At 44.6% G+C, this 19,163-nt stretch overlaps 1 protein-coding gene across 1 annotated transcript; it reads right to left on the bottom strand.

Moving 5' to 3' along the window:
- Nucleotides 1–2,425: 2,425 nt before the first annotated feature.
- MICOS10 (mitochondrial contact site and cristae organizing system subunit 10) lies at nucleotides 2,426–18,881 on the bottom strand. Its single transcript, XM_080631477.1, has 4 exons — nucleotides 18,793–18,881; nucleotides 6,230–6,277; nucleotides 5,529–5,638; nucleotides 2,426–2,632 (listed from the first exon to the last, which is right to left on the bottom strand). Exons 1-4 carry the CDS (start codon nucleotides 18,866–18,868, stop codon nucleotides 2,624–2,626), a joined length of 243 nt encoding a protein of 80 aa, XP_080487603.1. The 5' UTR covers nucleotides 18,869–18,881; the 3' UTR covers nucleotides 2,426–2,623.
- Between the last annotated feature and the right edge of the window lie 282 nt (nucleotides 18,882–19,163).

The following is a 19,163-nucleotide window of genomic DNA, read 5'->3' as shown; positions in this document are numbered from 1 at the left end:
TACAATTGCATACCATTTCCACACTCACCAGAGTGGAGTTCCTATTAATGAGCAAAACCACTTGTTCTGATCATTCTCACTCCAGCAACAAAGGACACATTGTGAAATGGTGTCTACAGTGGAACCCTCTGAGTTCCAGAGCCAGAACCGCTTGATCACGGGCCCCAGTAGATCAGACAAAGTAAGAATTAACTCTAGGTCGTATTCCATAGAATCCCAGCCTGGTTTGGGTTGAAGGGACCTTAAAGCTCATCCAGCTCCAACCCCTGCCACGGGCAGGGACCCCTTCCACTAGAGCAGCTTGCTCCAAGCCCCTGTGTCCAACCTGGCCTTGAACACTGCCAGGGATGGGGCAGCCACAGCTTCTCTGGGCACCCTGGGCCAGCGCCTCAGCACCCTCACAGGGAAGAGCTTCTGCCTAAGAGCTCATCTCAGTCTCCCCTCTGGCAGGTTAAAGCCATTCCCCTTAGCCTGGCCCTACAGGCCCTTGTCCCAAGCCCCTCTCCAGGTTTCCTGCAGTCCCTTTAGGCACTGGAGCTGCTCTAAGGTCTCCCCTTCAGCAGCCTTCTCTTCTCCAGGCTGACCCAGCCCAGCTCTCTCAGCCTGGCTCCAGAGCAGAGCTGCTCCAGCCCTCGCAGCATCTCCATGGCCTCCTCTGGCCTTGCTCCAGCAGCTCCATGTCCCTCTTGTGTTGGGAGCCCCAGAACCAAGTGTTGGATTTGAACTGAAGCAGCTCATACTGGGGCAGAACAAGGCATTACCAAGGACAATAAAAAAACCCAGAAGCCATCATCGTGGACCAAATGACACAGCATTAAGCTAAAGCTTTTTCTGCACTTTGGCAGTTGTTACATTCAATATTGCTTTTGGTTCTCCTGTTTCTTAGCCAGGTTGATGGTCTTCTCTCCAGCTGAACCCAGACTGCTAGCACCGCAGCACACACACACAGAGAACTCAATAAAAACACTTTCCAAACCACAGAAGAGCTATGACTCCAAAGTACATAGCTCAAATTAAAAATTGGGGCCAGATAAAATGATTCCAAATTGGGAAGAAAGCAAAGAGATCCTGTTTCCAATAAGCTGTTTTGACCTGACTGATGAATGCAGTCCAGCAAGGGAGGAGGTGGAAAAACAAGGACATGCTCAAGCAATGGTCTGGATGGTATCATGCTTTGACAGTCTTTAATGCTGCTCTGGCATTAAAGCTATTTAATTTCACAAGTCCATTGCTCTAGGCAAGCTCTTCAGCTCCTGTTGACTCTGGGCACAGCTCAACATGGTTCTTCAGTGCTCAAGATCCACATATGAGCCCCCAGAGGGATGTGGTGGGGCAGGACTGCTGTGGCACCCGCACCAAATCTCAGCTCCATTGCTGAGGAAGATGAGGAGCTTCTCAAGCTCTCTGAACTCAGCACACTGCCCCTCAGTCCATCACCTTCCCTTTTCGGCATGGTTAAAGCAAAACAAATATTGCACAACTTGTGTTCCATTGTGTTTTCCTTTCTAGAGAGACTTTTTTTTTGGTCACTTTTCCATCTGCCAGCACTCACTATCCAGCACAGCAGGTTTTCAGTAAGAGAAAGCTCTATATCCATATATACACCATCCTATATCAGGACACATGCATTTACATCAAGTGCTACGCAGACAACACGTAGCAAGCATGGGACAAAGAAAAATGGTTCACCTCAATAGCCAGACAACAGTGCTGAGTGAAGCAGCAGTGAAGACAACCTTAAGTCAGGAGAAGAGCAGCAGACAACATGCTGACAATTACAAGGACCAGAGTAAATGTAAAGTAGAAGGGAGCACTTGGACCAGCGACTTGTCAAAGTAATAAAGAGCTTTAAGTATCTGTGACCCATTCCCAGACACTGAAACCTCTGTGTTCTCCCACAGAAGAGGGGTGAAAAAACAATCAAGCTAAAAGGTAAGAGCCAGATGGCAAAGTGCAGCTGTTTAATTCACCCACTATCCTGGGAAGCTTCAAACCTGGGTCACTCCATGACTCAGAGCTCCAGCACACAGCACTGGTTAGCTGCAGTCACACAGGATTTGCCCTTTTGGTTTCTGCCTCTTTGGCCAAAACTTCAATTTTAAAGGGCAACTGTACAAACAGGACATAGGAGTATTTATATTCCTCTCCAAACACCAGCACAAGCAGCAGGGGTCTGGTGGGTGATTTATGAGGTGGGAATGCTGCTTTGAACTCTATGTTAGATGGGGGTTGTCTTTCAAGAGTGGAGAGGAACATACGACGGCTGTCTCCTCTGAAGAGCTCTCGCAGTGGCTTTTACCCATGTGGGCACAGCTGCTAGGTACTCACACTGAAGGTCTCTCCTTCCATTCTCTCGCTCACTCACATGCAAAGTCAACACACCAGAGAAGGCCATTTTTGTTTTATTTATTTCCCAGAAGAGCTCTTCCTTGCACGTTCCAGACACGATACAAAACAAGCAACAGAACTTTGTTTCATGTACAGAAACAGTTTGTTGGAGTATAAAGAGTTACTGGTGATCGTTACTGAAGAATGTTGGCTTATTCCAGGGGCACTTCAAGTATTCCTGAGGAATAATCATTGATTTCTCCTTCCTTCCCACTGGGATAGTCTTAGTCATTAGTCATTGTTCCTGTAAAGCAAGAAGGCTTATATTATTAAAAAGCCATTTGGGTTCCTTACATGGAAGGTGCTGCTCGATGTAAAGCAAGCCACTTGGCTCTGAAACGTTTCCAGAAGGTAGGCTAACATTTTAATCCTTCACTAGACTGAGAAGTTGAGCATGGAGAAATTAAGCAGCTATTTTCATATCAGAAGCATGTTTTCATGCACATAACTCCCCATTCTGATCAAATGGGTACTTCAAGAAACCCCAACATTATTGTTCAAGGTAACTATTCACAGACTGAATAGAAACCAGAGAGAAATCAAAGCTGCAAAGGGCAGGAGGAAAGGGTTCATTTGCCAGACTGTATTCTTGCACATCAGTGTAACCCACACTGCACCAAAGCACAGGCTTGTGGGTTTGGGGTGATAAATAATAGAGGCTAAATAACCTGAAAAACATGATACTTTCCACCCTGCAAGGAAATCGAGGCCTTGTAATTCTCAGCCTCCAAATAATTGCTAGAGGTTGATTTCAAATTCAGCTGAAATCACAGTGGAATCCACTTGATCAAATTACTTAAAAAGCCCTCAGACTCATGCCCACAAATAAGAGTCTGCATTTAAGCAGTCTCTTGGTCTAGATGAATGGCTCTTGCATTGGGGAGTTTCATCATCAAATTACTAACCCAAAGGATGGGCAATGTGATCATCCAAGTTACAGTCACAACAGCTCCAAAGTCACTCTGTAATCTCCTGACTGGTATCCTGAAGGTCCTCTGTTCTCTCTCATTCTCACTTAGGATTCTGAATTAAGAACTTGAGCCTGAAGAATCAAGAATCCAGACTGAATAAAGCCCCAAGTAACCTGGTCTGACCTCAGAGCTGACCCTGCCTTGAGGTCAGAGTAGATGACCTCCTTGAAGTCCTTTCCAAGTTGAGTGATCCTATGAACTTGACAGGTTCAGAAAACCAGAAATAATTTGGTTCAAGCTAATCCATGTTACATTTCTCTCTCAATAACAGAGTTTCTTGCAGAATCTCACATTGTGACAAGTTAACATTTAAGCAGGACTCCGTTTTGTACAGGAAGTTCTACAGAGTTCAGTTATAACTGTATTTTCTAAGAAAAAAAACAGATGAGTGATAATGCAACAATATTTTCCATGTTCCTAACCAACAGAAATGAAATAATTTTGTTATAATAACCCCAGAGCCATTATCCATGACACGAAATTTTGGAGAGGATTAACAGCATTAACCATTAGATGGTTTCATCCACGACCTCCCTCTCTGTGTATTCAGCCTCTCTGTGCCAGAGAAAGCCAGTGGAGACAGTGCACTGGAAACTATTTGTCTAGTCCTGTGCCATGCAGGCAGCTGTGCTGCTTCTCTGAAGTGTACTTTCAATTACCTCATGCTTCAAAGGACCACCCTTGCTCCAGCACACACAGCTTAGTCCTTAATCCAAACAAAATCCCTTACTGGGCTGACCCCAAAGTCAGTTTTCTGTTGCTCAACATCCCTAGTAACAAGCATCCTTGAATGAATAATGCTTGCAGGGCATTTACCATTCACAGGAAGCCACAGACATGTCATTCCAGCTTCTTTTTGGAGATGTGAACTGGAGGCATACCCTCAGGATGGTGTGGAAATCTAACACATTTTAATGTTAGCAGATCCGGTCAGCAGAGTGCTGCACATGAGTGCCATTCTGGGCTCAAGCTGCACTGTTGTAGCTGCTGCATCTAAGTCACTGTTTCTCTATACTGCTATCTAAAATATTTTATCCTGAAGAAGTTGGTCAAGAATCTTGTTACCATTTCCCCTTCTTAACAGCTGAATGTCTATAAGCGGGTATGTCTGGTAGGGCTGCAGAGGGCCGGCAAAAGCTCATCTGCCAGTAAATCTGAGGGGGACTGAACTCAACTTCCAGCTGTAGATGCATCAGGAAAAACGGGAACACCACATTCAGGATTCTTTCATCAGGCAGACGAGCACTTTATGCACTTCTGTGTACTTGCCATGAGAAGCTCCTGGCAGAACATTTACCTCAGTACCTTCTGAAACGCTAAAGTGACTGTAAATGTGTCCTGGTGGATGCTTCTGCAGTGCTATCACTGAAGTGCTTTCAGCAGTCTATGGCTTTGTGAACCCAAAACATGCACACCTTTTTTTAACCCTCAGACACCACAATGATGAGTTACCATAAAAACAGCCCCCGTTTTTACATGTGAAGAAATAAAAGCAATATGAATGGAGTCAGTCTGTGGGCTTAGTGCACTGCAGGCAGTTTGTGAGTGAACAAATGGTTCCTGCTCATTAATCCAGTTTTAAGTATTTTCTCTTGGCATGGTCAGTGACAAAACTAAACTAATCTAAATGATCCTCTTCCAAACTACTTAAAGTGTACAGTTTCTTCAGACTAATTATTAGATTCCAGCCAAACAAGACACAAAACTTACACAAGATTATTATTTTCATGTTGAAAAACCTCCAAAAACCTCAACCAAAAAAACACTCCCAAAAGATCCCAGATCTGCTTCCACAGGCAAATCTACCTGACATAACTTTCAGTTTCTTCCTAGCTCATCTCTTTCTAAGTCTGAAGACAAAAATCTTACCACTAATTTAGTTTTTCAGCTTTCTTATTGTTATTATAGTTGTTTTCAGATTGTGGGCAAACCTACCTGCAGGGTCTGTTAAACCAAGTCTATGTATTCAGTCCAGTAAGTTTAGTGCTAAACACACCAGATATTAAACATTACTAAAGAGAGGGGAACTGCCCAGCTTTGGCAACACAAGTTTCTCCTTCCTAGCGCTCTTTTGAGAAAGGCAAAGAAATGTCTATTTAAACGGTGTCTAAATGCACCATTTTAAATTAAAACAGTTACTAACTAATAGTAACTAGTATTGATACTTACTTTTACAAATTTACCATGGAGAAGATATGGAGACTGGAAGTCATGTTGACAATTGGAATAAGCCATTCCTAACCCCATCCCTGACCCAAAAGCGATAGGCCATGTCCTTCCTGTGGGGGAAGGCAAGCAGAGAAGAAAAGTCCAAGTCAAGAAAAGCTGTTTATTTCACATGACAGTGACGGAGTTGTTAAATAAGCACCAAGGAAGAATATATCACTGGGAAGAGGCATATTAGGCATTTTCAAGTTCTAAAATCAGCTAAAACCCTGAGCACTTCAAAACAACAAAAGTAACAGTAAGACATCACATTGAGAATTCAATGGATTCTAATGAATCTCTCAATTCAAGATATTTCTGTAAACTATTCTCTTACCAAAGCATAACTAAAGAGGCATTTAGATCAGTTTTAAAACCCTGGCAAGCCTGGCATAAACTGATGTCTAGACACATGGCTCAGGGTTTCCTGCAATTCCAGCATTTGAGCTGAGCACAGTAGGAGCTTAGAGAGGTGCCTCATGGAACAACCTTGTTACACAACAGTTAACACTGTAAGTAACTCCATGTCAACTCAAAAGACATGACCAGCAACGAATTGGTTTAGCATGCTGATTTTTACATGCCTCAAAGACTTATTGGTTTTTCAACTGCACCTACAAGAGAAAGCAGGGAACCAGGCAGTAAAATTCCTGCAGTATACTTACTTTTGAAGAAGATGACTGAGAAAACAATTCCTAATCCAAACCCAGCACCTGTAAGAACAAACACAGTGAGCGAGAACTAAGATACAATGCAAAGTAAAGGCAAAGTGATTTAGTTCTTCACAGGAATTCTTTGTTCCAACTCAGGAGTATCAGACTACCTGTAGTTCAGCACCAAGCAGAAATGTTCCTAAATAGCAATACTAATTATTGTTTTCTTAAGTAACTGTAAGCAGCTAATTCAGATTAGAATCCCAAACCAGACCATTATCAGAGAGATTTGGGCACAAAAGCATACTCATCCCAGGGAAAGTTACTGAATTTCTGTCACCATGTACAATGTGGAATTAAGATTTATTTGGCCCATTCTCAGCAAATGAGAAACGCTTAAATGAAAACTTATTGTGTCCTTGAGCTTTAGATTTTGCAGATGGATATCTTATTGTATTTTGGTTATCTCACTACTTTAACTGCTTCAATGTGTGTCCTGAGGGCAGCAAAACTTTGATGCTTTGTGTTACCCTATACCTTACAAAAGAAAGCTCCAGGCTGCTTATCTTTTACATCCACAACATTCATTATGTAGCATATTTAAACACATTAGGAATGAATGACTTTCACATCCTTAAAACTATATATAGAAATAACTGCAGCAGTTGAAAAAAAGGAAAGGAAAACCATCCAGCACCATTAAAAAACTCGGCTGGTGTATTTAAAACTGACTTTTGCTTTGCTTGGAAGGTGAGCTGATGATTTGTTGCAAGAAGTCAGGCAAGTATGCAAAACTCCTCTCGCAGCCCAAAGGAAAACTTGGAGCTCAGTGGCTAAATTCTACCTTTAATTCTATCCACTAAAGACAAGAATTTGAGATAAGGGACAGAAGTACAGAAGTTTAACAAAGGAAAAAGAAATAAATCAGTCATGCCTATGCTCACAAAAAAGATACCCAGGAGTTTCAGGTTTGCAGCAAACACATCTTGTTATGGGCTTCAATTCTCTCCCTTCACTACAAGAAATTTCACTGAAGTATAAAAAGTTTAATTAAAGATATATTATTTTTTTCATATATTCCTAGAAGCATGGGATCCTTATTTCAGCTCCTGTTGAACACATTACCAAGTGGGATGTGGCCAGAACAATGCCAAAGAATCCAATACCCTCTTGGCACACAGGACTAGGTCTTTTTTCCTCTGTTTTCTTCTACTCTTTAAACCTTTTTCCTTGCAAGAAGCACATTAGCGGCAGCTTGAAATGAAACAACACTTCCTGCATTATGAGTACATTAACTTAGTACCTCATGTTTGTCATTGATTATAAAACCATTACTATTACACCAGAGGTGACAAGAGATGATCAGAACAAAACACCTCACGTTTACTCTCCTGTTAGGACTCACTCTCTGCATCTACTCAGAGCTGGGAAACCAAGTTGTTTTTGAAAACTCTCTTCATTTTCCTACAGCTTTTTGCTTGTGACAGAGGTAACTACTCTACCAGGTCATCGCAACTCTGGAGCAGGCTTACAAAACACACAAGTGCAGGGGAGAACTCTGCCTGCCAAGTGGTCCTGACACAACTCCCCCAGCCACCTCAGAAACAGAAGGTCAGGTTTTTAGCTCTAATCATTTGCACAGCTAAGGGGAAGTCTCAGTTCCTCAGATGTCTGGTTGAAGCTTCAGACTTTTTCTGCATTTCAGACAGAGATAACACCACTTGAAGCATCTCACATGTGCAGCTAACTACTCACACTGGATCACTGACCAGCATTTAGATGTGGACTGGAAGAGACATCATTGCTACGAGCTAGTTCCTCCCCACGTAGAGCCTTCCTTCAGTACCTTTGCTACAATACAGCTGTGTTGGCTCTCACAGAATGTTTATGCTATTAAGGATAATGACTACCTTCAAGAATTCATCCAAATGACAACTGTCTGGCCCTCTGACCCAGCTCCCTCTGCCAGTTTTCTCCTGTAATACACAGTCTGCTGCCTTTTGGGTTTGGGCTGTTGCACTGAAGGTCTGAAAAGGACTTTGTGGAAGTAATTTCTGTTCAGACAGCACTAAACATTGTTTGAAGTGCCCAGTTCAGAAGGACTGCCGTGCAATGGTGATACTGGTCCTAGGAAAAGATCTCCTCTGCCAAGCCAAACAGTTTAGCTAATCAATAAGAAATGATTTACAGGATGACAAATCCTGCATCATCTCCATGCACAGCCCAGCAGTTTCTAATGCCACCACATTTTCCACATTCCCAGTCAAACCCACATTCTTTTTACCAGCCTGATGGTAAACTGCTTACTTTCTTGCCTTCAAAAAAAGTCAGCACTAAGGAAGCACTAAGTTAATACAGTTTCTTTCCAATTGCTTCCAGAAACAGGCATTATCTTAAACTCTCTTCACCTCCTTCAAATGCTCTCTCCCATTACAGCCCCATCTGTAAGGGCTCCACACAGATGCCATCAATGCTGCTTCCTGTTGGCTGAGGGGGAAGCTACAGGATACTCTTAAAGGTGATAAATTTATTCTCTCTGCCAACTGCAATTCAGCCCAAGCCTATAACAAAACCTAGAACTTGTCCCACACCAATACCCAACACCACTGCAAAGCAGCTGCGGTCCAGCATGACTGAGTTAGGAAAACCCATTCTGCCTTCCCTAAGAAAGCTTTTCCCAGAACCAATGAAGCTGAAGGGATTCTTCTTGCAATTTAGAGGCTATCTCTGCACCCTGTCCCAGTACAAAGAGGAGCATGAAAGCTGATTGATGGTACATATCCAGGGCTTTGCTCTAAGTAATTAAATGCTACAGAACAAGAGGAATCTGACAGCTGATGGGTTTTTGTTTCTGTACAAGGCAACTTGATAAACAAAGCCACAAACATACTGTAGCTTCCCTCCGTTTTGCTCATTCCTTTTCTTCCTGAGGAACAGGCTACAGTCTGTGCTGCAAACTGCTGTGGATCACAACACTCAACCAAGAAATGCTCAGCTGTGCCCCCTCACACCAGCCAGTGCATACACGGCATTTGATCTTTCAGTTTTAATGTTTAAGCATTGGGTTTACCTAAAAACCAGAAGCTACATGTATCTTCTTAGCCTGTCTGGTTAAGAACCCCTTTCTGCAGATACTTTGTCACTCATCTTCATTCCACTAGAAAGTATTTGTGGTTATGTGGTCATTTCCTGTGTCTCCAGGACCAGGAGGGAGCTAAAACCATCTCATTTTGGAAGCAGAATGAGGCATTTCACTTTAATTCTATATAAAGTTACACCAGAGATAAACAATGGCAGAGCTGTTGATGGCTTTTACAGGTTTAAGTTCTCACATGCTCAATTTCCTTTATAAGAGGCAACATGTTGCTTCAAAGAGCCTCCCACCTGAGCAGGGGACACTCAGTCTGCAGCTGTTTCTACTAAGGATCAGCACCTCTAGGCCAGGCTTTAACTTCAGAACAATAAAACATGAAAGGTTTACCTTACAATAAAAACAAACGAACATGGAGAAGCAAAGGGCTTGATCCATGCAGGGCACATTTCTTTTGCACGAGAGACTCTTTGGAGAAAAAGGCCACAGGAAAGAGTACAACTCATTTTTCACCTCCTCGGACAGTTTAAAATGTTTAACTAGAAAAACAGCCTCTTCCGCCCCACATCTATCACCTCAGCTTCAACTCAGTGTCAACAGGGGACAGGACAGCTCTATGGACATCTTACTCCTGCTCCCCAGTAAGTGTCCCGGCTGTGTGGATCGGCACAGCCACATGGAATGGGGATTGGCACAAAGCCCAGTCTCCAAAACTTCATTCCTGGCTTGTACACCTTCCAAGAAAAATGTCACAGTACCTCAAATCAATCCAGCACACAGACAGCACATGCCACAGACCCAACAGGACATCATCAAAGTGTCTCAGACAGAAATACAAAACTTCAAGACAGGCTCCTGTCCCCAAGAACATGTGGGAAAAGCTTCTTCTATAAATATAACCAACAGTCCCCCCAACAGTGCTACTACACAGTTCCTTCCTAGGCTACCCAAGTAGCTACAGGCTGAAGCAGCTAGTGAGGCTGCCACACCTAGATACATAGAATGGAGTAGGTTGGAAAAGACCTTTAAGTCAAGTCCAACCTTTACCCCAGCACTGCCAAGGCCACCATTAACCCATGGCACTGAGGGCCTTGTCTACACCGTGTGTGAACACTTGCAGGGACGGTGACACCAGCACCGCCCTGGGCAGCCTGTTCCAATGCCTGAGCACCCTCTGGGGAAGGAATTGTTCCTGGTCTCCATCTAAACCTGCTCTAGTGCAGCTTGAGGCTGTTTCCTCTTGTCCTGTCATTTGTTCCTTGAGAGAAGAGACCAATCCCTCCCCACTACAACCTCCTGTCAGGCAGTTGTATTGAGCCATAAGGTCCTCCCGAGCCTTCTCTTCTCCAGATTAAAGAATTTTACACTTTTCTTCAACAGCTTGAAACTTAAAATAGAAGAATTAAAATAGAAGGATTCAAATGTGCTCATTGACATCTGGCTGTTACTGCAGTGTTGCTGTTACTATAGCACTGGAAGTTTTTCAATTACTTAATCCGATGATAAAAAGAAAACTCTTCTTTTCCTCTGCCATTCCTTACACACCAGTACAAAATAGAGCTGCAGCCTCGCCTTCACATTCTCTTATTTGACAAGTAAAAGAACTAAGTTACTGAACTAAAATGAAGAAAGAGCTCCTAGAAGATGGTGTCTTGTTCTAAGAAAACAGCAACTACCCTGTAGAGACAAGACTCTCTAAAATAGGTCATGGACTTGCCCCAACAGAGATTTCTTCCCAATTAGGAACAGAGCTTCCATTAGAATCAAGAAAACGTGTCAATCTCTGTTAGTTTCTCTCTGGAGACAGTGACAGCAACAGCTCCAGGGTCCAACAGCAGATCTCACCCACAGGCCTGATGCACTGGAAGTTTCAAATGAGCATCAGCTCCATCCAGCACCAAAATCTGCTTTAGGTAAGGAAACATCCACAAAAAGTCAGGATCTTCAAAACAAAGAAGGCAAGCAATGTCCCATCCTTTGCCCTCCAATCCCACTCTGTCAAGATACATGGATATGTGTTTCGCAAAAACAGGGAGCAGACCTTTCTTCATGTGCCAGTCAGAAACCTGAGACCGTTAAATCACTTCTTTACAGAGGGAACTAATCTTAAGCAGACTCTTAGCAAGGTCTTCCAATCAGATTTTCTTCAGACTCCAACTCTGAAGCTTTCATTCTCATCTCCCCCGTTGTGTGGAGTGTTTATGTAGCAGAGGGAAAAATGAGCAAGGACACTACAAGAAAACATCATGAAACCATACACCAAGGACTCGAGGAAGAGGCAGGGAAGAGTGTGCTGTGTTTTCTTCTAGCATTCAACTGCAGTTACACAGAATACAAGTATCCAAATATGTTTATAATATAAAGATCCTGACATGCTTCCAAGAGCTGCCTTCCACCCTTAAGCACTGCTGCAGGTCACTCACTGCCCAGAGGCTAAACTGAGATAGACATCAGCACTTCTGCAGATGGAAATATCCCTGTTAGCACCTCCAAGCAATCACAGTGGTAGTCCTGTAGTGGACCAGGAACTTCGCATCCTCACACCAGTGAATGAGCTGGTGAGAGGGCAGAGCATTTCCTCCTTCTTTAAAGAGGGGAAGGCGAAAAGAGTGGAAGCTACTCTGAACAGACCATGCAACAAAGGATCTTGCATCAAGCTTTTAGACAAAATTCGAGTAGCACTTGCTTTAGAAGCACATATATAAGAAATCAGCAAGATACTTATTATATGAAAAATACACCACTGACAGAAAACTTTACCTTGTCTTACTGTAAGAAAATATTGCATTAACGGAAACAACAGCATTGCTAAAAAGAAAAGTTTAGCTGGAGTAAACATATTCACATGCAGGGCTTCTGCAAGCCTAGCTCTGGGGGTTGGCAATCACCCTTCTTCACACCCATCCAGTGTAGGTTGACCAGTACTGACGTCTACTGGCCCAGTGAAGAAAGAGGCAGTTTGGAGCAAGAAGCCTTATGATAGCACCTCAATAGCAGAATGGCTACAGAAAGCAGCCTCTGATCCTTCTCAAATCTGTCACTATTTAATTTGTTATCAAGGATGTACCAGCAGCCCTGAAAGAATCTTCCCAGAGAACTCTGACTTGACAAAGAACAAAGAGTTGTTTCCACCTGCTGCTATCAAGGACCAAACAAGTGGTTTAGGACATTACTTCAGAGCCCCCTTCCCCTGGACCATGTCACCACATGCCACCTCCCAAAGAAGGCCCAGGTGGCATCTTATCAATGCACCAGCAAAGAGAAGGAGGAAGCAGTGCACCTTGGATTCATTCACAGCACAAGAGATCTTACATAAGCTGTGTTATAAATGGCTGCACTACCAGGTGGGTATCACAGGTCTTTCAGGTGTTGTAGCACACCATAAGCGTTGCCAAGAGCAGGCTGAAGCAAGAGTGGAGTAAGGCTTACCCCAGAGTTGTTCGCAGTGTGCAAGGGCACACATAGGCAGGGCAGAGCTCCCTAACTCCATGGGACAGCCAGCCCAGAGAACAGCAGGATGCAGCGCAGTCAACAAAAGAGAGACCTGGATTCCTAAAGATTCCCTATCTTTTTCCTCCAAAAGAAGATAATAATCCCTTATTTTGTAGACAGTCATTGCTCCCAAAGTCTGCAAACAGCGTAACTAAATATTGCTGCTGGATTTTGACTAAATGCCTGTTTTCAGAACAACATTTAACCACCTCTTGCAAATCAAACATCATCTTGTTGACTGCATTGCCTCCCCACACAGCCTAAGCCATAAGCAGTTAATATTTACACTACTTGGGCTGCTGCAAGATCAGACTAGTAAGACAGGATCTTAGGATTGGATTTTCTCCTGTACAAGAGAGGAAAATAACTTGAAGTTACAAACAGAGCACACATCACAATGCAGTCGTGTGTTCACATAATAGTTGTGTTCTCCATTATTAGAAAGAAAATCCCAAACGAAGAACACGCTCTTTTGACCTGGTAGCTGAGACTGAACAGCCACATTACAATCACCAAGCAAAAATACTCCCCAAATCACTTCAAACCAAGAATTTCAGGATTTCTGTATATTTAGAGAAAGTCTAATCCAGTTTTCAGGAAGTATAATCAAGCTTTATCGTTATATAGACTGACTTGATCCTACTCATAACCATGGGAAGGATTATTTAAAAATACTGACAGTGTAATCCATACAATGGTTCCTTCTGAAATAGTCAATCTGTGGAATGACACAAACAATACAGTAACACCACTGTTATTAACAGAAACAACCATTGAAGCAGCCCGGATGATGCAAACTTGAAGAAATCATGTAGCAGTTTGCAGGAGAGCTGAAAGTGCCCTTTTCTCTTACAAAATTCCTATTAAATGGAAATTAGAAGTGTTTTCTTTTCGGATGTCAAAACAGAGGATTAGAGGAAAATGAACACCCCTACACTGGGTTATTTACAAGCTTCCAGGCTGGATTTTGCTCAGTCATAGACATACATCAAAACATTTCACTGCTGAAACAAAAAGAACAAAGAACTTCAGGAAAGCAACACACAAGGCAAGAAGCAAAGAGTTTGCCTGGGATTACCTTTCAATGTCAGGTAAATTAGCATTCAACTCACTACTACAGTTTCAAAACAAATCAACACACACAGGCATACAAAGTTCCCTCCCCTTACACATACACTATTTATTATAGAATCCCACACTGGTCTGTGTTGGAAGGGACCTTAAAGCTCCTCCAGTTCCAACCCCTGCCACGGGCGGGGACACCTTCCACTAGAGCAGCTTGCTCCAAGCCCCTGTGTCCAACCTGGCCTTGAACACTGCCAGGGATGGGGCAGCCACAGCTTCTCTGGGCACCCTGGGCCAGCGCCTCAGCACCCTCACAGGGAAGAGCTTCTGCCTTATCTCCAACCTGAACTTCCCCTGTTTCAGTTTGAGCCCATCACCGCTTGTCCTATCGCTACAGTCCCTGATGAAGAGTTCCTCTCCAGCATCCTCGTACCTCCCTTCAGACACTGGAAGCTGCTCTGAGGTCTTCATTCAGCTTCTCTTCTCCAGGCTGAACAACCCCAGTGTTCCCAACCTTCATACAGGAGGTGCTCCAGCCCGTGATCATCCTCATGGCCTCCTCTGGACTTGCTCCAGCAGCTCCACGTCCTTCTTGTGTTGGGGACACCAGCACTGCACACAGCGCTGCAAGTGGGGTGTCACGAGAGCAGAGTAGAGGGGCAGGATCATCTCCCTCGACCTGCTGCTCATGCTCTGGGGATGCGGCCCAGCACACAGCGGGGTTCTGGGCTCAAGCGCACACTGAAGAGGGGTCTTGCTCAGTTTCCCAGTGACCAACACCTCCAAGTCCTTCTCCACACACTACTCTGAATCTCTTCTCCTCCCAACCTGTAGCTGTGACTGGGGTTGCCTCAACCCAGGTGCAGGACCTTGCACTTTGCTTTGCTGAACTTCATGAGGTTGGCATTGGCCACCTCTCAAGCGTGTCAAGGTCCCTCTGGATGACATTCCTTCCCTCCAGCATGTCAACAGCACCACTATTGCCTCCCTGTTTACTGGAAACAGCATACAACAATAGTTTGTCCAAAAGCATAGCCTTGCAGAGAAAAAACAACTCTGCCAGTCTCTCATGACTAACAGTCTTTCCAAAGAAACAGGCATGAAAGAGGCAATAAGTTAAACAAACAAAACCTTTAGCCAGGGTTTGGAGCTGATAGGATGGAAGAAGACCACAACACTATTTACTTCCTGTCCCTCCACTGCAGACCTCATCTAATAAAGGGAAATAAATGGTTGTGAAGGTTGGAAAAGACACAGGAGCTTATAAAGCTTTGCAAGCTGGGAAGAAAAAGAAAGCCACTATGCTTAGATTCTCCTTCCCCACACATAAAACAAGCAACTCTTCTGATGGGTAAGAAAAACCCTACCAGGAAGAAAAGATGGAAAAGACAGTTAAATTATTTAAATGAAAGGGAAATAGGGGGAAGGAAAGGGAAGGTGAACAAAATACCTAACCCCATCCTCATCACAGAAAACCAAATAAACATCAACCCTAGCAAAACAGAGGTGAGCACATAAACTCCACTGAACAATGTTTCAGTGTTTTGTGTGCGCTTACAGCACTTTACTCTTTGAACTGAAATACCATCTTACCAATGCCTGACAACACATTCTGTTTTGAACTAACAGGAAAAAGAGGTTTAATACCAAATTACAACATGCATCCAGGTAGCGCTCAAGAGGTCAAAAATAATACAGCATTTCAAAAGATGTATTACAAGATAAATATGTAGTTTGGACATTTTAGTGGCAAGAGATCAAGTTTTTTCTGGGAGCTCCATCTCCAACTAAAACAGCAGAGCATAACTACAGACACACCGGCTTACCAAAGAGTAGTGGTAAGCCAGACAGACTCACACAATATAGGACAGGCTGCAAAGCCACCAGCTAGTCTTTAAACAACATACTAGGGGGCTAACAAAGTCATCCTCATAGCCACTACTTCCCCTTCTCACCCTTCTGTTTCCCATGTCCCTCCAAGCCCTCAAATTAATCCACAGGAGTTACCTGTCACTACAGTTCTCAGACACGAGAGAACAGTCATGTGTGCAAGGCATCAGAAGAAATTCACTGCTTTCCTCTATTTACAGGGTCTGGAATGTGAAAACACAGGACTAATGACAATGTTTGTCTTTCCCCAGCCACTGGCTGGAATGATCTCTCTGGTATTAGTGCTCAGGAAGGATGCAATGAACGTACAGGAAGGAAACTGTAGCCACTAAAAGGAAGAGACCTACAAACAGAGTCATAGAATTAATGAGGTTGGAAAAGATCTTCAAGATCGTCAAGTCCAACCTTTACCCCACCACTGCCAAGGCCACCACTACCCATGGCACTGAGGGCTTCATTTACACCGTGTGTGAACACTTGCAGGGACGGTGACTCCAGCACTGCCCTGGGTAGCCTGTTCCAATGCTTGAGCACCCTCTGGGGAAGGAATTGTTCCTGGTCTCCATCTAAACCTCCCCTGGTGCAGCTTGAGGCCATTTCCTCTTGTCCTATCACTTGTTACTTGGGAGAATAGACTGACCCCACCTCACTACAACCTCCTGTCAGGTAGCTGTAGAGAGTAAGAAGTGAGGATTTAGTAAACTTCTTTATCCCACATAATAAGCAACAATATTCTCAAGTAAAAAGAGTTTATTTTCTTTCTTTTTTTCCAGTATAACAGCCCTGGATAGTTTATTAGAACTCCAGCAAAATTTGCAGTAATATTACAAAAACAATCACCACAACCACACAGGTTTTTGAAGTCCCTTCAGAGAAAACACTCATTTCCACCAAGACAGACTGAGAAAGTTGGTGTTATAAGCATGCAATTAACAGTCTGTGTTAATTTATCTGATTCTATGATTCTATGTGTAGGACTTCTTTTGGTGGCTGCAGTTTCCTTCCTGTACATTCATTACATCCTTCCTGAGCACTAATAGCAGAGAGATCATTCCAGCCAATGTTTGTGTTAATGCAACTCGCTTTGCAGTTATAGGCCATGACCACCTTCAGTCACAAACTACTGGAGTATGAAGCAACTTCGAGGTTGTTCTGACTTCCAAAGTTCCTACAGAGTCACTTATTGTTAATACAGCGGAGGAGGTCACCAGCACAGTTGCTTCAGCTACTGAATCAATCATAGAAGCACACAAAATAGAGGAATGCTTTCACACATGAAAAGAAACGTGTGTCTGAGGCCATCACATGGGGTTTAGTGCTAAAGACTGCAGTTCCTGCTGGTTTGGGGCAATCTAATGAAAAAATTAATTTTATTGAGACCTTTACCAAATGCTGCCCTGAAGCTCACACTGGGAATCTTGGTCTAAAGCAGTAGTGCAGAAAGTCTAAGCATGTTTTTTTTTGCTGCTACTTTAGGATGGAAAACCCCAACAAGTTAAGAGGAAAGGCTTGCTCAAAAGACATGCTACATCAAAATCAACCTGGCATCCACATCTTTCAGCCTCCAAGAAAGACTTCTCATGCACAGGATTCCTACATGTTCATGTACAGCTGCAGCATGGAACAAGTTCTTGTTTATAATTTGGCATACTTAATATTTTATGATAAAGCAACCAGTGCTACGGAAACATAAACAGATCTGGATGTGTTTGTCAGACAAACCTGAATAGAATTTCACAAGGCAAAACATTGCTCTGGAGCACTTGACACTTTTCAAAGGCCTGATATAAACAATGAAAGTTTCAGTTTACTTAAAATTATTAAACAGCTTTTCTAATGGAAAAGTATTAGGCAACTAAACCCCCTGAATTCCTCATCAGCTTTCAAGCATAAAGCCACTACAGCAACAAGAAATAAACATTCACATTTCTCAGATATAATTTATGGTCCTAAGAGAGACATCTGCACCAACATGGGAGACATCCTTTTGTGTCAGATACTTCACTTCTTGCTCTGTACATTGCATATAAAGATTTGCTTTAATATACACATTTCAGAAAGCCACAACCTCTGTCCAGTCGACTTGCCAGACTGTCACATGAAGAGCACAATCACTCATAAAGCCCACAGTTCCAAGTGACATGCGCTGAAAGGTTTGTTAGCACCACAGAGCTAACTTTAGGGACAAATAAACAGCGACGAAAACCAAGAGAACTGTTGCCCTACTTAAAGCAAACTGTCACAACTGCTCCCCTACTTAAAGCACAGCTCTCTGCAGGGTTGGGACACCGGACAGAAAGCTTCTCAATGTCAAATTCCGCACACTGTACTAAGCAACACATGCCAAAGCTATCAGCGTGTCACGCAGACCATTGCTTTTAATAAACACAGCCCACCTCGTACGCTGAGTGATGTGAGCAGCTCTGCACAAGCAGGTTTTGAAAACCAAGCCGCCGTCATAGCGCAGCTAAAGGCGGGCAAGGTCGCGGCCCTCACGGCCCCAGAGATGCCAACCCGGGGCCCATTCATTCAGGGCGGGAGGCGTCCCGCTGGCCGCGGAGCTCAGCGCTGAGCGACATTACACACGGAAACCTCTCATCTTCAACAGAGGGAGCAACCAGAGGCCAACATCGACCCACCGCTACCGGACCGCAGGTAAGACAACACCGGGTCGGGGGGGAAGAACGCGGGGCTACCATGAGAGCGGGCCCAGAGGGGGTCCGTGCCCGCGGCCAAGGTCACCTTGCTAGGCCCGGGGCAGCCCGGCTCATCGCCGCTGCCCCGCTCCCCGCAGCAGCACTGCCCTGCGCTGAGAGCGGAGCCGCAGGACAGGCCCCGCTTCCGCCCGCCGCACCGAGGACACCGCCGACCTAAGCTGGGCCCGGAGTGGCGGGAGAGCACCGTGCCTCACAGGGCCCGTCCTGGCCGCACCGTGGGGCCGCACAGGCGGCAGCTCTCCAAAGCCTCGAGGCGTCCGGCAGACCGCCGCCGCTCCTCCCCGGGCCCTCCCCCTCCGTGCTGCCCTCCCCGCCCTTACCCAGCTTGACGGCGGAATCCGCCAGACACCGGTCCCACTTCCTGCCCAGCTCACCCTCCGACGCCATCTTGCCCATCCCCTCCCACCTCAGGCCGTGCCCTCACCCCCTCCCCCGAGAAACTCTCGCGAGATCTACCAACGAGGGCAAAAGGCGCGGCGCCAGATCTCGCGAGGTTTGCCTGGGGCCGCCGTTGTCAAGGTTACCGGCGGGAGGGCGCGATGGCCGCCGCTGTCGACCTTGGGCCCGGCCCAAAAGCTTATTTTCCCTTTCCTGGGCTACATCTCTTCAACCACGGCTCCCGCTTGTCCTTGTTAAGCCTCGTACCCCTCAGGCTAAGGCAGGATACTTATCGTCAGACAGCCCCCTCTGC

This window comes from Psittacula echo, assembly GCF_963264785.1.
Source record: "Psittacula echo genome assembly, chromosome: 17".
Taxonomy (NCBI): Eukaryota; Metazoa; Chordata; class Aves; order Psittaciformes; family Psittacidae; genus Psittacula; species Psittacula echo.
Note: the sequence above shows the minus strand (reverse complement) of the source record. Positions and strands in the feature narration are given on the sequence as shown.

Coding starts and splice junctions, on each gene's coding strand:
- MICOS10 (XM_080631477.1), bottom strand. CDS start 18,868: ATGGGCAAGATGGCGTCGGAGGGTGAGCTGGGCAGGAAGTGGGACCGG. Junction 6,278..18,792: donor GGATTCCGCCGTCAAGCTGG/GTAAGGGCGGGG, acceptor TTGTTCTTACAG/GTGCTGGGTTTGGATTAGGA. Junction 5,639..6,229: donor CTCAGTCATCTTCTTCAAAA/GTAAGTATACTG, acceptor CTTCCCCCACAG/GAAGGACATGGCCTATCGCT.